Raw genomic sequence first — 17,390 nt, forward strand, 5'->3', positions numbered from 1 at the left:
TTTCCTGACTTTGGACAGGGGAGAGCATCAGGCCTGGCAGATTCAGCATTTCTTTGAGTAGAGCATGAGGATGCTGGAGGTAGTGGGTGCTGGAGGCAGCTCTCCCATCACTTAGACTTTTTCAGGAAGGATTGGATGGAAAAAGCTCCCTTCAGTTATAAAATCACCTGTGGAATAGGTTCAAATCCTTTCTTCTGCAGGGCAGGAAAGGGAGGCATAGTCTGCCTTTTATTTCTCCTGATGAGAATCTCTGTGAGTCAAGATTTCCTTTGCAAGCCAATATGGAAACTTTAATGCCTGACATTAAATATTCTTTTTAAAGCTGTGCTGAACTGAGAAAAAAAAAAAAAAAAGAAAAGTTAATTAGACCTTCTTGCAAAGGAAATAAAAATGTATATTAGTTAAAGTAGTGACATTTCCTTTTGATAGAAAGCTGGTGTTTCCAAGAGTCTGAGATAAAGGCTAATAGGCAGGCTAATCAAAGAACACAGGAACAAGTCCTTATGCAATACCTCTCCCTTCTGTTCAGTACAAATCCATTTGATCTTTACCATTAAACAAGGGAATTTAGCTTCATGTCACAAAAAACAAAGAATATCTGAGAGTAGAAGAGAAGAATTGTGTCCAGGCCAAAAGCTTTCTGTCCGAGTGTCTCGGTTTGGAAAGACAGGAGTCAGCTAAGGAAGGCAGGAGCCTCCCCTGAAATGGAAAATGTAAACCCCCTCCCTCTGAATTGTCATAAATTTGAAATTAAGGGGCTCTCAGGCAAAAATACGGGAGCAGGAATCACAGTTCTTTATTAGGGAAGAAAAAAAAAAAGAAAATTAAACAATGCAGTAAATCAAAGCAACACTGACAGAGTCAGAACACAACCTGACACCCGGTGGGTCAGGGTGTTGGTGGCAGTCCCATTGGAATTGTGACTCCAGCCCTCCTGCAGTGTCAGGTGTGGTTCTGTTGGAGCAGGGATCCTGTAGAAAGGTACAGTCTTCCTCTGAGGATCCAGTGGAAGAGGCAGTTGCTGTTCCTCTGGGAAATCCAGTGGAGAAGCTGTGCTGGTGTTCCAGAATCTCCAGATTATATCCAGGTAGGAATGCTTGGCTCCTCCCCCTGGGCGGAGCATCTCCCAATGGGATGCTGTAGTTCTTACCAGTCATGCAGTGACATTCAATAAGATGGCAAATAGAATACAGTTTGCTTGGCAATCCAGGACACTGGTCTTACAGGCATCTTTCTCCACAGTCAAGTTGCAGTGAGATGTGGAGCTTGTTTTGGCCTGCTGTCAAACCAGGCACCAGCCATAGATGCAGGTCTCAGATCTTGAGGATTTCTCAGAACTCAAGGAAGTACTAGAGCCTGAGCTCCAGACTCAAATTTATTTCTAGGATGTGGGGAAGTGCTGCTCTGCAGCCGAGCTCTGGATCTTACATGGTCCTTCATGCTTCTCTTTTTTCTGTGTTTCTCTTCTGTTCCTTTTCACCCTCCTCCTATTTATCCTCTTCCTTATCTGCTGCTTTGTTTCTCTGCAGCATCTTGCTCTTCATATGACCAACACCAAGACCCCTGCTTCTAAAAGCCAGAGGTGATAATTTCTTACTCCCAAAAGCACTGCATCTACCATAGGAGGAATGCTGCACTGGAACTCAGTTTTGTGGACAAGATTCACCAGCTGGAGAAGTAGGAGCTCTTGTTTTGAGGCATCCAGTGGTGTTTTGATTACCCACAGAGCACAGCATCCACAGGTAGAGTGTGAAAAATGTGTATTATATGATTGGCTTTTTGCAAATATTAAAATTAATATTATAGGTGTTATGTTAGAAAGTTATGCTGTATTAATTCTCTTTAGTGTGTTAAATATAGTTTTAGGTTCTAACATAATGTTAAAATAGAAACTATGCTATGTAAGATACTTTTTAACGAGCTCAAGAAAGAGAGGAGATAATCAAGAAATTCTTTGCACAGAGATAACAGCAACAAGACACTGAGATCTCAAAGAGAAGAATTATTGCCTCCTTATTGGGAAGACTCAGTCTCCTTGCAGACTCCATGGAGTCTGACCATGATTTACAAGATGAAGGGGGAGAAGTTGACAATAACCAGAAAACACCCTTTGTTTGAAAAGAATTTTTGAATCATGTATGAGATATTTGAATATGCAACAGGCTTTAAGAGTTAATCCTTTGTTAGTGAGCCATGCTTTCAAGAGGAAAGCATCCAAATGTTCATCATTCTTTACTTTTTTATTGTCCTAACTCTGATTGTCCAAATTCTTATTGCTCTAATTTGTATTACTATTTTTATAACCATTTTATTACTGTTAAACTTTTAAAATTTTAAAACAGGTGATTGGCGTTTTTCACAAGAGCATCAGGGCAGGGGTCAGGCTCAGAAGGGCAGAACCATGCTTTCTGCAAGTGTGGGGGTTTTTTTGGAAGTTCTTAAAGGATCAGAGTTCTGCTGCTTGTAAAGCAAGCTAAAGAAGCTGCTTTCAATGGGCTCTCCTCCTCACCCAAGGAGGAGATGTCCAAAGAAGCATTTGGGAACTTCTGGGATTGTATCAGGCAGTCCAGTTCCTTCATGGAATGCTGCTCTGATTCTCAGTTCAGGCAATTTCTGTTTCAAATACCCAGTGGATTTTCTTTTCTAATTACACTAATTAGCCTCAATTGAGAATACAGAATCTGATGCTTCATGTCTGGCACTGCATGTTCCTTGACAGAAGAGAGACAAGCTGGTGTTTGTGTCTTTCCCCATGAAGAAGAAAAGTTTGAGCAGGTTTTGAAGCCCAGAGTGAAAATAGGTTTTGCTGCAAAAGTCACTGGAAGTCAGAAAGCCATCCAGAGCAGCTGAGGCCACCAGGGAGGGAAGTGAAGGGAAATGGATGCAATTTCAGCCTCCCTTCAGGAAATGCCACCTTTGTGCACCTTTGGGCTTTCTGGTTTTAGCTACAAAAAGGGATGGGGTGAAGCACTTTGCACACATCTTTGTCAGACTCCACCACACTGCATGTGCTGAGCTTGAAAATTGAGGCATCCACCCCTGCTGGCATTCACTGAGCCTGCTGGACATTTTGCCATGCACATTAGTGTGAAGAGGATCTCATGTTGGCTCTCTTTCCTAAAAACTGATATTACAAAATGACAGACAGCCTCAAATTCCATTAAGCTCAATGCATGTGCTCAGCTACTGATAGGATTTGATCTCTAGGCTTATATTATGGTTTATGTCTCTTTCTCCTTGGTGGCATATCAAATGCCATATTGCCCCCTCAGTTCTTCACCAGGAACACAAGAATTGCTGCTGCTCCATTAAAAAAAAAAAAAAAGAAGAAGAAGAAGTGGAAATGATTACATTTTTTTCCATGTGCTGCTAAGAGGCTTCATAACAGAGTCACAGGCTGGGCTGAATGGAAAGGGACCACTGCTGGCCTCTGCTCAATTCTAGTCCAGCAGGTCCAGCAGCAGCAGGATGCTTAGGGCCTCATTCAGCTGAATTTTGAATTATCTCCAAGGATGGAGATCCCACAGCCTCTCTGTTCAATTGCTTCATCAAACTCATGATAATCCTTTTTTTCCTCCTATCAAAACCACAACCTCTTATTTTGTTTCAAATCTATCACCGTTCATCCTTCTGCTGTACACTTCTCGAAAAGGTCTGGCTCCATCTTCTCTAAACACTCCCCATTAACAGAGTTTGTGCCACATGAAGAAAAAAAGATGGGCAGAGTTGCAGGATGCATATCCAGACTGAGACTTCAGATGTTGTGACTCCAGCTGAGTGAGTCTGAGCTACTGGCTCAGATCATTGGTTCACTGAGGATCAAAAATGTACAAAAATCATGTTTGATCTGAGAGTCAAACATGGCTCACGGCTTTGCACAGATCAATGAATTCAGAGCAGGTTTGTCACTGGGAGGAGCCAAAGGAAACCTCTCCAAATCAATTGTCCAAATTCCTTTTGAAAAACTCTGTAAGTGCCCCAACACTTTGTGGTGGTCATGACTGAGATGTCCCTCTGTCCTTCCCGGTGGATTTGATATGTGATGTTAAGTGCTGATCCCCTGAGGAATGCAGATCCCCTTTAGGACTGGCAGGTGTGATAAATCAAAGCCAAATCCAGAATAAAGGCTGCAATTCTGTCACTGTGCTCAGATCTCAAGGGCAGCTCTGGATTTGGCTGCCTGCTTTGGTCACCTGATGGCAGTGGCAGCAATGTGGGATCATGAGAGTGATGTCCATGAAACAGGAGACCTTAAGGAGCTGTGAGTAAGGGGTCTCTTGGGAACTGTACTCTCGAGTATCTGAAGAGCTGCAGCCAGTCTGTTCTCCTGCTGATGCTCACACTTTTGGGTGCTGCAGTTACCTTGATAAATGGTGTGTAATGCACAGCTGGGAAGGAAATATGTGCTGGGTGTCAGGTTTAAGGAGCCAACAGACTTGTTAAGTGTATGTTTGACTCGTGCACTTGAGCAAGCTCAGAAATATTGCTGCATCAGGACTAGGGCCTGTTTCAGCAGCTGAAAGTTCAGTCAGAGCTTTCCTGACACCTCAGAAGCTCTGACCTCTGAGGTGTCAGGAGGCCAAAAATTGAGAAGCAGTATGAAAGCTGTGCCACATGAAAGCTTGTAGAAATCCAAGTGCTCCTGTACATTTATTTTCCTTTTTTCTGCTTTGTCCTGAGAAGCATACAGTAGCACACTCTGGCCCATTTTGATTCCTGGGGATGTAAATAGAAATATGAGTCATGATAACTCATTAACACTAGTTGTAGAACAAGTAAGCTAAACAGTATTTTCCTTTGAGAGAGCCACAACTATTTCATGCCCCAGTTAATTGATTTTGATATGCTTTCCCTTGGCTAGGAAATGCAAGTTCCTTGATCCACATTTCCTGCTGGTTTTGGTCACTGAATTCTTGGTGTTTGAAAAGCAGATAATGAAAATTATCCCATCCCATTTATTCCTAGAGACTCTCAGTTCAGTGGGGGGTCTGAGCATTTCTTGCCATCAGCAGTAATGATGGTGGGTCTCACTTAATGAGCAGCCACTGGGATAGGCATGCACAGAACAACAAATTAGCAGCTACACTTGCAGCCTTGGTAGAAGGAAGACCACAGGACTCCAGGATCTCTCCCAGAGGCCATTGATTTGCTGGTTCTTCAGTGAAATTGATGATTGCTGGTCCCTGCAGTTAGCTGGCACTGCAAAGGAGGGCAGCTCTTTCCAAAGGCAGCTTGTCAAGTGTAACTGTAGAGCGTGGCATCAGCAGAGGAGGCTGAGAATAGCAACGAGGCCTCTGCCAAAGCTGACCCTGGGGCAGGGGAGAATGGCTCCCATATCCAGGCAGAGCTAAGGCAGGCATGAGACAGCACCTGTAGGCAAGACCTGCTGAGCAAACTTTGGGAAATGCCAAAGGTGATTCCTCTGCAGCAGCAGCCGCCAGCACATCAAGGAGGGCAAGAGCTGCTCATCCCCTGCATCACCCTCCACAGCACTGGACCATGGCCAGCAGTGCTGGGGGAAGTCAGGGACATCTAAGCTCCCTGTAGGTAATTGAAAGTTGACTGTAGCTAAAATACCTGCCAGCAGCTGAATGTGTGCCAGGCCCTCCCCAGGTGGGTGCCTGGTCTCAGCTCTCCCACAGGCAGGGACGTTCCCCCTCTCAGCACCCCCAGCTCTGACTGCCTGGGACCTCAGCAAAGAGGGGCATCCCCTCCTACCCCCACCAAGAGGTCAGTGTGCCCAGAAATAAGATTTATCAGTGGCAATTCTGGCCTTGTAATGCCCTTGTGCAGCAGCTTTTCTCTGGGTGAAAAGAGGACTCAGTTTTCCAGCACTGCTAATCCTCTGTAAAGTTCACTTGGTAGCTGGAGAGATTGCTGCAGCTTTACTGAAAACAAACATCTTCCTCTGAAATGTGTTGCCTTTGGCCAGGCTGATGTGTTTATCAAGCAGCTTTTATCATTGCTTGTTTTATTTTATGCCATCTATTACCAGTGCCCTGTGTGCTTTTGCTCTGTGGTGTGTTTTAGGCATAGTTTTATTTGTAGAGTGCAAATAAAGTGCATCTGATTGTAGCTTGTTTGCTCTAATTAGAGCAACACTGGAGCATGGTTCCTCAGTGTTGACATTGTTCTCCAGGATGAGGAGAGCAGACTCAGGGCTCCTGGGCTCTGCTGCCAGCCTTCCCTCTCTGTGCCATCCATTTGTCTTCAGAATTAGAAACCTGAATAAATGAGAGCTACCTGGACTGGGGACTGAGTATTTTGCATATTTGTGAATGCATCAGATGCACTTAGAAAGTGTATTTTCATTAGGACAAAGAAACCAATTATCATTTAATCAGGATATCCCCTAGCAGTAATTAGTCACAAAGGAGAACTGAGATTCCCCATCATGAATATACAATTCAAAAGAAGATTACCAATATTAAATCCACACTCAGAGATACTTCTTGTCATGAAGCTGGGTGGTTGTAATAGAGCTGAGAAACACTTCAGAAAGCAAATTTTATTAGGTAAGTGGTCAGTGCTCCTTATTGTGGCATTTACAAGCAGTTCAGAGTTTTCTGAAAAGCAATGGGTTACAGAGGAACTAGATTGACTTTCTAGCAAGTTATGACTCAGGTAGAAATATTTAGCACTTCCAAATATTGTAACCACTGCTGAGCTCTTGGCTAAACCCAGGGGTCTATAGGCAAGGTGTACCATGCAGATTTTTTGGCAATTGAGGAAAGAGGGCATTCACAGCTTCTGGGACTGGAACACATTTGTGTCTGAAGGCAGCTGAGAATGAGAGAGAGCCTGTAAGGAGAGTGATGATGACAGCCCTGCCTGGTGTAACAGGAAACCTCCTCAGCAAGAGGCAAGGGAGATGAATTATGGGGTAGTGCAGCCTCCACTGTCACCACTCATTTGTTGCACTGAATGAATGACTGGAATCAGTCACATAATGGATGCTCAAAGACCAGAAAAAACCTCCTGCTGCTCACCTGGGCAGAGCTGCAGAGGACCCAAACAAATGCCTCAGGGCCTTTGCCTGACAAAAGGAGCCAGCGTGGGTACAAGCAAAGTCAAGTCTGTTTTCAGCTGCACTGGGAAAGCCAAGTCTCAGCTGTCTGTCTCCATCAAAATCAGATGGGATTTATATTTTGGATAAATTATGGGGACTGGTGGGTCACTAATTGGACATGTTGCAGTTCCCTGTGCAGTTTCACTGCTCTTTAATAGAATGCTGTCAGAAATCCCCATTTCAAAGGTGGATTTGTTTCAGAGGCTGTGGTATCTCTGCAAAGAGCCTGTGCAGCCTCAATCTACCACAGAGCACCCACAGGACTGCAGAAATGTCATTTTCTTCTTTACCCCAATAGCACAATGCTACTGAGAGTTTCATTGGCTACTCTGTCCCTTTTAGCCCTCTGGCTCTTCTGTTTTGCTTTTCCTTATTCATTTTCTAGGACCCAAATTGGGAACCACACTCAGACCCTCCAGGTGGTATCTTGTGCTGCCCAATATGTATTTTGGCAGCTCTCCTGGGCCAGAGCATACCCAGACTGATGGCACAGGTAGGGCAGGGATCTGCCACCCCAGGGGTGTGGCCATCTGCCCTGGGGTGCTCTAGTCAGGAGTCAGAGCTTGGCTTTGAGCCCATGTGGGGACAACATGTGTTTGGGATTATAGCTTCAGCAGGGGAAGCTGCCATCCTTAATTAAACTCCTCCATAAGGCTGCAGCTTGGCACTGGCACACACAGATCTCTGAGCATGAACTTTCCAAATCTCTCCCCTTGTTTCTGCTCTTGAACATTTTCAGTGCTGCAGCTGGTGCCTCCTTCCTTTGGCAGCAGAGCCTTTTACAAGTAGCAGGCACACAGGCAGGAGGATTAACTGCACCACAAAGGGGAAGGATGGTGCTTGGGAACACAGGTGGGAGAACAAGCTAAGGGGCAGCATCCCCACAAAAAAGGCAGCCAGGTAGCCCATGAGGGGGTTTGCCATCATTTCTCACAAGCTCTGCCAAAGGCTGACTGAATGGCTGGGGGATTAGCTCAGGGTTTTGGAGACTCAGCTTTTTCCTTGGGTGTGATTTCTTATTCTTGTTGGCAGGTAGCAGAAATCAAGAATGGACTACAGCTGGCCATGCAGCAAGTGCTCCTCTGTCTCCAGCTGGTTGGGCTGAGCATTTCAAGTGAAGGAGCCATGGTGAGGCTGAGGATCATCTCCCCAGGTTATAACTCCTCACTGTCATCATAAATTAGGTATGGACTTTATCTCCAAAGCTCACTGTTTTATGTCCCTTTTAACATTTGCAATTAGGAGAACTCTGAGCAATTCCTTTCAGCATTACTTTGCCACAACATCTGCCTTTGGCTGTAGGCTCTAGTTTAATTAACTTGCCACGAGAACAAATCTCCTTTTGCCCTTTTTTAATTTCCCACTCTCTAATTTCATTGCATAGTGATTTGTGTCTCAGTTGCCACATGGGGACAGTAAAACAGGGATAATGTCAGGGTGAATAACCTCAAAGCCTGGCAAGCACCCAGGTACTGACTGTGGCAAGTACTGTGGCTGCACTTGGCTCTGCCAATGGTTTGGAACATTATCTTCCCCAGACTCAGGATATGTAGTCACACCACTGGATTTACTGAGAGAAAGCTACTCAGTCATATTCCCAGGCAATCTCAAAAGCTGTTTCTCCTCTCTCAACCCCTCCTCTTCCTACATCTACTTTCCTGGGCATCTGGAAAGCTGAAAAAGCAGGTTTAATTAAGGGACCTTTCTAAAGAAGAGAGGAACCATCAGAGCTGCTTCACACAGACCTCTGTGCTGGTCTGCAATGCAAAATTATTTAGGGGGACTGAGAAGGAGGCCAGCTCTGGGCCCCTCTGCCCTGCAGGAGGAACACTCCAAATTCAGCCAAAGAGATTGCATGTGTTAATGATCATCTAGGAGAGAGGAACCAGGGGAAGTTATTAAGCTATTCAAAACATATTTTAGAACCCCCAGACAGGACAGAGAGCCCTCTGATTTATTCCATGGAGAGAAAAGGCAGTAGAATGCTCAGTTAGATGGGGGGTGCAGGATCCCACATCCCTTTCCCTGAGGCTGGGATAGTCTCAGGGATGCCCATGGGATGATCACTTGCATAAGCAAGGAGGCACAGCTGAGCCACAGCAGTGGTTGCCTGTAGCCTCCTGCCTGGATGCAAACAGGGTCATCCCAGCCACACTGATTATGTGCTGTGGCATTGAAAAGTGGGCCATCAATACAGACAGGAGAACCTAGCACTGAAGGGGGTTTTGTTACAAAACTCTCGAGCTATCAGATATCAAAGACCAGATAATATAAAGTCTCCTGCAGCAACAAATCCAGGCTTGAGCAAGAACAGTTCTGACTCTCCCACAGGCTGTAAGCAATCGTGTTCCCTGTGTGTGTCCAACATTTTCTCACCCTTTGTGAGACACTTAGCAGGGTGGAAATCTTGCAGGGAGACATCTCAAGCATGTGTCAGAAATGGAGCCCAAAGCAAGGCAGCCTGGAAGATTTAGTGCTCAGGGTTCTGTCAGCACAGTCTGAGGGGAAGCATTTGGTCCTGAAGAGATAACTTATGTCTTCCTGGTACCAGGAGTTTGACCTACTTCCCTCTGCCTTTCAGAGGAATCTAATGCAAAATGGCCCAGAAAAGAAATTGTAATTCTTTGTGGTGCCCTGAAGTCACAAGCCAGGCACCTGAATGCTTGGCACTGAATTTCACAGTCTGAGACACTCAGAACTGCCAGAGCTGGGGTTTCTTGGGCCATTCTTTTCTGCTTTACCATTTCTGTGCAGTTTGCCTCTGGAGAACAGAAATTGCTGAGGGCATCCTAGAGGTGAGATTGCAGAAACAGAGGCTGTAAGAAAATTCCAAATATCCTGACAGTTATGATGAAGCCTGCAAAGCTGACCTTGTGGTTACACCCCTTTCCTCACCTACCCTCCTGTCCACAGCACAGTGAGCTGTGGGAGCCCATGGGCATGTGTGAGGTATGGGTTGGTGTTCCTGGGAAGTGCTGCTCTGTAAGCACCAGCAGCCAGTCTGGCATCTCAGTGTCAGTATATGGAGATAATCAAAACACCTCTGAGGATAACTGTGGCATTCACATTCTCTGAAAAAATCCCTTCGCCCAGGATTTTTCTCCTGGGAAGCTGAGAAGCCTCAGAGAAAAAGGAAAACAATTCTTAGCTCATTTGCTTCTCCTGTGTTGTGCTCATGTGGAATGTGTTTGGAGATTGTTTACCCACAGGTGGTTGTTTCATTGGATTCTGGTGTGAGTTGTTTTCACTCTTTGGCCAGTTGGGGCCAAGCTGTGTTGGGACTCTGGAAAGAGTCACAAGTTTACATTATTATCCTTTAAGCATTTAGTAAGTATCCTTTCTGTATGCTTTAGTATAGTTTAGTATAGTATTCTTTAATCTAATATAGTATCATAAAATACTAAGTTAGCCTTCTGAGAACACGGAGTCAGAAGCATCATTCTTGCTTTGTTGGGGCATTCCCTGCAAACACAATAGATAACCACGAGTTCTGCTTGGGGAACAGAGAGGACAAACAAAGCATTGGTCTCACACCTTGGTGCAGCACTCGTCATCCAACAGGATCCCAGCAATCATCACTCCACTGAGATGGGAATTATGTTAGAATATAGGGAAGTGAGGGATCACAAAGATCTTTCTCTCTTTAACTGCCCTTGCTCTTGCTGCATGCTGGCTCTGGTAAAACCCAGCAGCTAAATATGAGGGCTCTGGAAGAACTGGATTTACTGAAAGGGATGATGATTCCCCAGAAAAGTGGCCTTGCAGATGCCCCTTCTCTCAGCTGCTGCCAAAGCATTCCCTGTTTTGTAGCAAAACTTGGTTTCTGTTTGTGTTAGCAGTGACTCCCTGGTCCCCACTGCCCTGGGACAGAGGGAGGGATGTGCTGTGATCCATGTGGTGTCACACTTGGGAAGACAGAGAGCAAGGCAGCTCTGTTGAGATCAATAAATTTATGGAAGGAACTAACATGATTTGGCAACTCTTGACACCACAAATCAGGATGACAGCCTACAGAGGAGATTACACTGCAATAAGAAGAACCATAACAATGTAATTCCTGCTATTTAGACATTCCTGTTTCAAAGCAACACACTGGTTGTAGCCAGACAAACTCCTGTGGAATTCTCAAATGAGGCTGAAAGGGTTAAGTGCCCAGAGCTCTGAGCCTGATCCTTTAGAGCAGAGTCACCTACCCCTTTCCAAAAAGAAAATCCACTAAACCCCATTTGGGCTAGTGTTAATGTAGTATGCATTCATAACTGGGGGAAAAAAAGGTTAAGCTTACAACAGCCATTTGCTACAGTCACTTTCTTTGCTTGTTTTCATGCTGGCAAGCCTGTGGATGTCTGTGCACAGCTCTCCATGACATCTTACAGATCCTCTGCAAGTGTCTAGGCCGCAAGATGCAGAGCAGCATTTTGGTGTTTGGGCTGCTTTTCTTAGGAGGGCAAGTGGCCCCAGCCAGAGGAAATGCCAACAAGCAGTCATTGCTCTTTTGCTCTAACACTATAAATAAATAACATATAAACAAAAGAGTTTCTTCAGAGAAAATGGACAAATCCTTGGAAGAAAAATTCCCCCCAGGATAATGGCACGCAGGAAATCCCTGAGCCACAAATCTCACGAGGCTGGGAAATATTTGGAAGATCAAGCAGTGGTTGTTTGGCCTTTCTTATGTCAGCTCCTCACAGAGGCAGGATCAGGGTTAAACAGTCCCTTGACTTCACTTGGGATAAATCTTCCCTGTCAACTCTTAATTTTTTATTGCCTTTATTATTTATTATTTTTATTATTTATTATTTTACCCTTATTATTTATAACCCTTAATTGTTTATTTTCTTTCCTCCTGGATGCCCTCGGATGGAGCAGGGTGGCAGCAGTTCTGCAGAACAGGGTGAATGCCACTCCACACCTCCCTGCTGGTCACCTTCCAACAGGGCAAATGTGCCAGGCAGAGTGAGGGGCCACCCACCAGGTCATGCAGATGAACTCCCCAAGTGAATGGTATGGTAGAAGCAGGCACTGGGAATAATGTGCTCTGACTCCATGATTTCACAAGGCTGAAAAACTGCTTTCTTAAGCTATGTTATATTACACTAATACTATACTAAATTAAATACTAAAGAGATTCCATACTTAAGAAAAACCCGTGACTGTCTGGGACAGGCAGGACACAGCTTCGAGTGATTGGCTAATCACTCAAAACAACTTTCACCGGTGTCCAGTTAACAAACCACTTTGGGTAAACAAACTCCATAACCCATTCCACAGGTGCCAAACAACAGGAGCAGTGAACAGAGGTTAGAATTGTTTTCTCTTCTTCACTCTGTGCTTCTCCGGGAAAAATCCTGTGAGAGGGAGAATGATGTCTCTCCCTGTTCAGAGAATGTGAATGCCACAGAATGGGATTTTCTCCCCATTTTTCCCCAGGGTGGGACCAAACGCGCTGCTCTGCCTCCGAACCGCTGGTGCCTGGGCCAGCAGCTCCTGGAAGGAGCGAAGATTCCTCTGTGTGTCTGTGTGCTCGCAGCACCATCTAGTGCTTCGCAGAGATTTCTTTTCCCCCTTCCCCAAATTCCAGGGATGGGGATCCATCCTGTCCTCCCGGGCACGCCGGCATTCCCAGGCTGGCGGGGGGCTGGCTGGGAAGGCAAAGCCTGCCCAGCACACGTGTGACAGCCTGGAGAAGGGCAGCAAAGGATGAAAGCATCTCGGGTTGGGTGTGTGACCCTGTTCACAGGGGTTCTTGGACGAGGGAAGAGACGAGAATGTTGACTCCATGATCAGAAGGCTTGATTTATTATTTTATGATATATATATATATTACATTATAACTATACTAAAAAGAAAAAGAAGGGCAGGGTTTTCTCAGAAACTAGCTAAGCTAAGAATAGAAAAGAAAAAATGGTAACAAAGGCAGCTCTCTCAGACTCTGTCCGAGACAGCTCGGTCCTTGATTGGCCATTAATTATAAACATCCAAGATGGGCCAGTCACAGGTGGAGCTGTTGCATTCCACAGCAGCAGATCAGCATTGTTTACATTCTGTCTCTGAGGCCTCTCAGCTTCTCAGAAGGAAAAATCCTAAAGAAAATATTTTTAGTGAAAAGATGTCTGCGACAGGTGTGCATCTCTGAGTGACAGTGCGAGCTGCCTCCAGCCCACCCGGGGCTGCACATCCTGCCTCAGTTGATCCCTAATTGCAGAATCTCTATAAAATTAATGACAAATACTTGAAGTAACTTCAGTGCTCTCCTTTTCCCAGCAAAGCTGCAGACCAATGCCCTCTGCTGATAGCAGAGGATAATTATCTACTGTGAGCAGGAAAGAAAATATCCAGATTTAATTTATCTAATCGCTCTTCTTTGATTTTGTCAGCAGCCCCAGGGGCTGGAGGGCACACAATGACAGAATTGTCGAGGTTGGAAGGGACCTTTGGAGATCACCATTCCAACTCCTGCCCAGGCAGGGTCACCTGGAGCAGGTGACATAGGAGAGGTTTGGGCTGTCGCCAGAGAGGGACCCCACGACCTCCCTGCGCAGCTGTCCCAGCGCTCTGCCACCCTTATGTGAAGCAGCGCTTCCTCATGTCGGGGCGGAAATTCTCATGTTCTAGAAATTCTCGTGGTTCAGTTTACGGCCATCGCTCCTTGTCCTGGAGCACCACCGGAACGCTCGCCTGCAGGTGGCATTACGAGGCCAGTATTTGTGTGCGGAAGAGCTGCTGAGCTCAGGTTCTCCCAGGACGCGGGAGCCCGCTCTGTGTCCCTGGGGTGCGGGACAGGATGCGGAGGATGCTCGCGGGACCGGGACTCGAACCCGCGCTCCTCAGGGCGCAGCACGAGCCGCGCCGCCGCGCCCGCCTCCCATTGATACACAGGAGGAACCTCCAGGCTTGCGCAATCGATGCCCGAGCGGCGGATCCGCCCGGCCGGCGAGGCGAGGGTGCGTGCTCGGCGCTCGGCTGGCGCTGCCGCGGGCGGGGCGGCGGCGGGCGCGCGGCGCGGGGCGGGGCGGCGGCGGCGGGCGCGGGAGCGGCGGCGATGGCGGAGCCGGCGGAGAAGCTGTACCGGGCCGAGTATGCCAAGAGCGGCCGCGCCTCCTGCAAGAAGTGCGGCGAGAGTATCGCCAAGGACTCGCTGCGCCTGGCGCTCATGGTGCAGGTACCGCGTGGCGGGGCCGCTGCGGGCGGGGGGCGGGCTGATCCGGCCGCTCCGCTCGGTACCGCCGGCGGCGGGGCCAGCCCGCGGCTCCTCTTCCTCCGCGGTGCTCCGGAGCCGCTCGGCCGCGCCTTTCGCTGCTGCGGGGGCGAGCGCAGCCTATTTTTAACAGAGGCGGCTTCGCTCGCTGCCGTGTCCGCGGCAGCGCCGGTGCCCGGGGCAGCCGTGCCCGCAGCGCTCCCGGGCGTGGGGAGCCGCTTGCCCCGCTCCCCCGGGCTGCAGGGGCGGCTGGAGCACAAGCCGTGCAAAGTTCACCGTGCGGGCCCGGGGCGCGCACAGAGGCGCTGTGTGCCGTGCGGGGGGCGAGGCGAGCTCCGTGCCCCGGGAAGCGGCTCGGTGTGCCGGCCGGGCCGGGGAATCCCCGCTCGGTGCGCGCTTTGCATGCGAGGCAGAGGAACTGCGGCCCGCAAGCGGTGAGGGGCTGGGGCAGCCCCGAATGGCAGGAGATGAGAGGAGAGGAGAGGAGCGGCCGGGCCTGGGTGGTCTGGCTGAGCTGCTGGCACACGGCAGCTGGAGCAGCGGAACCGCAATTGGCGAGCGGGCCGCGAAGTGCTCTCCGCCGCCCTCGTGGTGTTGTTATTTGCCTTTTGGGGAAGAGACTGCTCGGCTCACTTTTGGAAGGAAGGGAAGAGCCCCGTTCTGTGTGGAGGGCTGGGAGCTGTGCACGGAGCCGGCATCCCTGCCTGCTGCGGGAGGATGCGGAGGGAATCGCCGCTGTGCCGGGGATGAGGGGGGGACTCTGTCCCCGCTGGCTGCGCAGGGCAGAGGGGAGGGGGCGCCTGCGGCGTGCTGGGGGCGGGCTGAGTTTGGGGGTGTTGCTGTGGAAGGTAAGCAAAGGCTTACGTGTGTGTGTGTGTGTCTCTGGAAGGCAGCAAGGACGTGGCAGCGCAAAGCCCTGCGGATGGATGCGGGGGGATGGATGGATGGATGCTGTGGGTCCCGAGGAGCCGGGTGTGGAGGACGTAGCTCCAGACAGGGTTATTTGTAGCTCGCTTGTGCCCCTGGGAGAGGAGGCTCCGCTTGTGCGGGACGGGGAGGAAGGGCCCGGTCCCCCCTGGCCTCGCCCGGGCTGCGGGGCCCTGCTGGCTGCCGGGCGGGGCTGGAGGCAAAGCTGGTGTCCCGGAGGGGAAATACCTGCCCGTGCCTTTGTGCTCAGAGCCTCCTCCCCCGGGGAAGGTGCGGGCCGAGCTGCGGCGTTGGCTCGCACGTGTTCCCGCTGCCTCTCCTTTTGTCTGCCCTGAGCTGCTCCTCCTCCTCCTCCCCTGCTCCGGCTGCTGCTCCTCGGCTTCCTCCTCACGTTTGTTCCCCCTTCTCACGTTTGTTCCCCTTCCTGGCTTGCCCAGCAGCTGAGGCTGATGTGGATGGGTTGCCCTTCATCAGTACCGGGGGCAGGAGTTGTGTTTTGTCTCGCTAGGGTTTGGTTCATGGAGGGAGCTCCTGGGGACCGTGACATTCCTCACAGAGCCACTGCCTTTCGTGTCCAGACATCTCCCCAGAACTGCGATCTTACACCGAACACTTGTGGTTTTATTTATTTTCCCCGCCACCTCTTGAATTTGCTTGCTGTGCCCTCTGCCAGTTTTTGTACCAGCAGAGCACACCGTGCTGCTGAGCATCCCGCTGTAAATGCCTGAATTTCACCAGAGCAGCAGGTCCCTTCCTTTTTCCTGGGGCAATCCCCTGCAGAGCAGCCTCTGTGCCAGTGCCAGTGCATCGAGCTCTTCTGCAAACTGTGCTGAAGAAATTAAAGGGAGATACACAGCAAGGCCGTAGTTGTCTGCTGTAACCTCCCTTTTGTTTTGGTTCCTCAAGTGAAGGGCTCTGAATGGCAGTGGGATTCTGGGTGCTTGGCACAGGGCAGGCACCCGGGCCCTGCAGGACCAGCCCAGCTTGTCTTTTGCTTCCAGCTGGAACTGAGTGGTTTCTGTTATCTGAATGGGCACAATGAAAGTGAATTGGTCTCTTTTTTCCTTAGTTTGTTTAGGAAACTATGGTCTAGAGATAGGTGAGCTGAGAGAAGTTGTGTAAACAAGGCCCAGCTTGCCTAGAGGTTTCATTTTCCACACAGAGAAGAGTCTGAAACTCCATGTTGAGGAGATTACTGACTGCTTGTATGGTTGTCTTAAAGACTGAGCCAGCTCTGCTCTCTTTTGTACTCCCCAGTGCCTTGTGCCCTCAAAGCCTTTGTGTTGGGACCAGCCTCGAGTCCTCCTGCACAGCTCTAGACACAAGCCCAGAGTCCATGTTGCAGTGCCAAAATTGCATGTGACTTACAGACACATTGAGAGCAGCTGCAGGGTGGCTGCTGTGAGGGTAGCTGGGTGTGCAATCCTGGCTTGTGGGAAGAGCCCATCTGGAAATAAAAATGTCCTCTTATGCTGGCTGGGGGCTCTGTACAAATCACAAACGGGATGGGACTGCTGGGAACGTGCCTTGAGCTGTTTTATTTTCCAGCATCAGTCTCATTACATGATTATGACAATGGGAAGTTGCCAGCAGCTCACATCCCAGGCAGCAGATGAAGAACTTAATGTTACAACTTACTTTATAAGTTTTTTGACCAATCACACAAAGCAAAAGCATATTGACAGTAGTTCTATCCAAGCACTATAACCACCATTGGTTAAAACAATGCTTGCTTATTTCAAATACAATACCTGCTTGTAAGCCTTAAAACACAATGCACAGAGCTCCATTATTAAGCTTAAAACTTCCTAATATCTTGCTAGATAAACTTTTCTGCAGCTTAGAGAATTATTCTAGACAAGTGTTAATACGCAGACCCTTGTTCTATTTGTCCTTGCTTTTCTACAGTTTAAATAATTTTTCTGCTAACCTATCTCATGGCTGCTGCTCAGCTCTAATCACAGTTCTGCTGCCTCTGTGGCCTGCCTTTTGCAGCTTTCCCAAAACCCTCTAATTTTGTAGATTCCCACATCCTCGTACAGTTTGGGTGGATGGTTGGCTGTAGTTTGGGCTCTCAGATCTCCTGGTGCCATGCTGTGGTCTTTGAAGCCCTTTCCTTTTCCTTCCTGCTCATGCACAAAGCTCTGCTGATGGTTTTGGCTTGGAGAACTCCCTCCTGTTAGTGAGTGACACATG

General features: G+C 48.5%; 1 protein-coding gene and 1 long non-coding RNA gene across 3 annotated transcripts in view; both read left to right on the plus strand.

The window, feature by feature from the left end:
• Nucleotides 1-8,248, plus strand: part of LOC139587501 (uncharacterized) — a 53,373-nt gene extending 45,125 nt beyond the window's left edge. For both annotated transcript variants that reach the window (XR_011678414.1, XR_011678415.1), the window contains 2 exons: nt 1,530-1,742; nt 8,102-8,248. This is a non-coding gene — a long non-coding RNA (uncharacterized lncRNA). The remainder of the gene's footprint in view (nt 1-1,529; nt 1,743-8,101) is intronic.
• Nucleotides 8,249-14,071: 5,823 nt separating this feature from the next.
• The window catches only part of PARP1 (poly(ADP-ribose) polymerase 1), a 32,324-nt gene continuing 29,005 nt past the window's right edge, over nt 14,072-17,390 (plus strand). The window contains exon 1 of the mRNA XM_071421697.1: nt 14,072-14,231. Within this exon, the coding sequence (XP_071277798.1) occupies nt 14,112-14,231 (120 nt within the window). The 5' untranslated portion in view covers nt 14,072-14,111. The remainder of the gene's footprint in view (nt 14,232-17,390) is intronic.

Source organism: Agelaius tricolor, unplaced genomic scaffold, assembly GCF_023055355.1.
Source record: "Agelaius tricolor isolate 1412-34295 unplaced genomic scaffold, bAgeTri1.0.p SCAF_1, whole genome shotgun sequence".
Lineage (NCBI taxonomy): Eukaryota > Metazoa > Chordata > Aves > Passeriformes > Icteridae > Agelaius > Agelaius tricolor.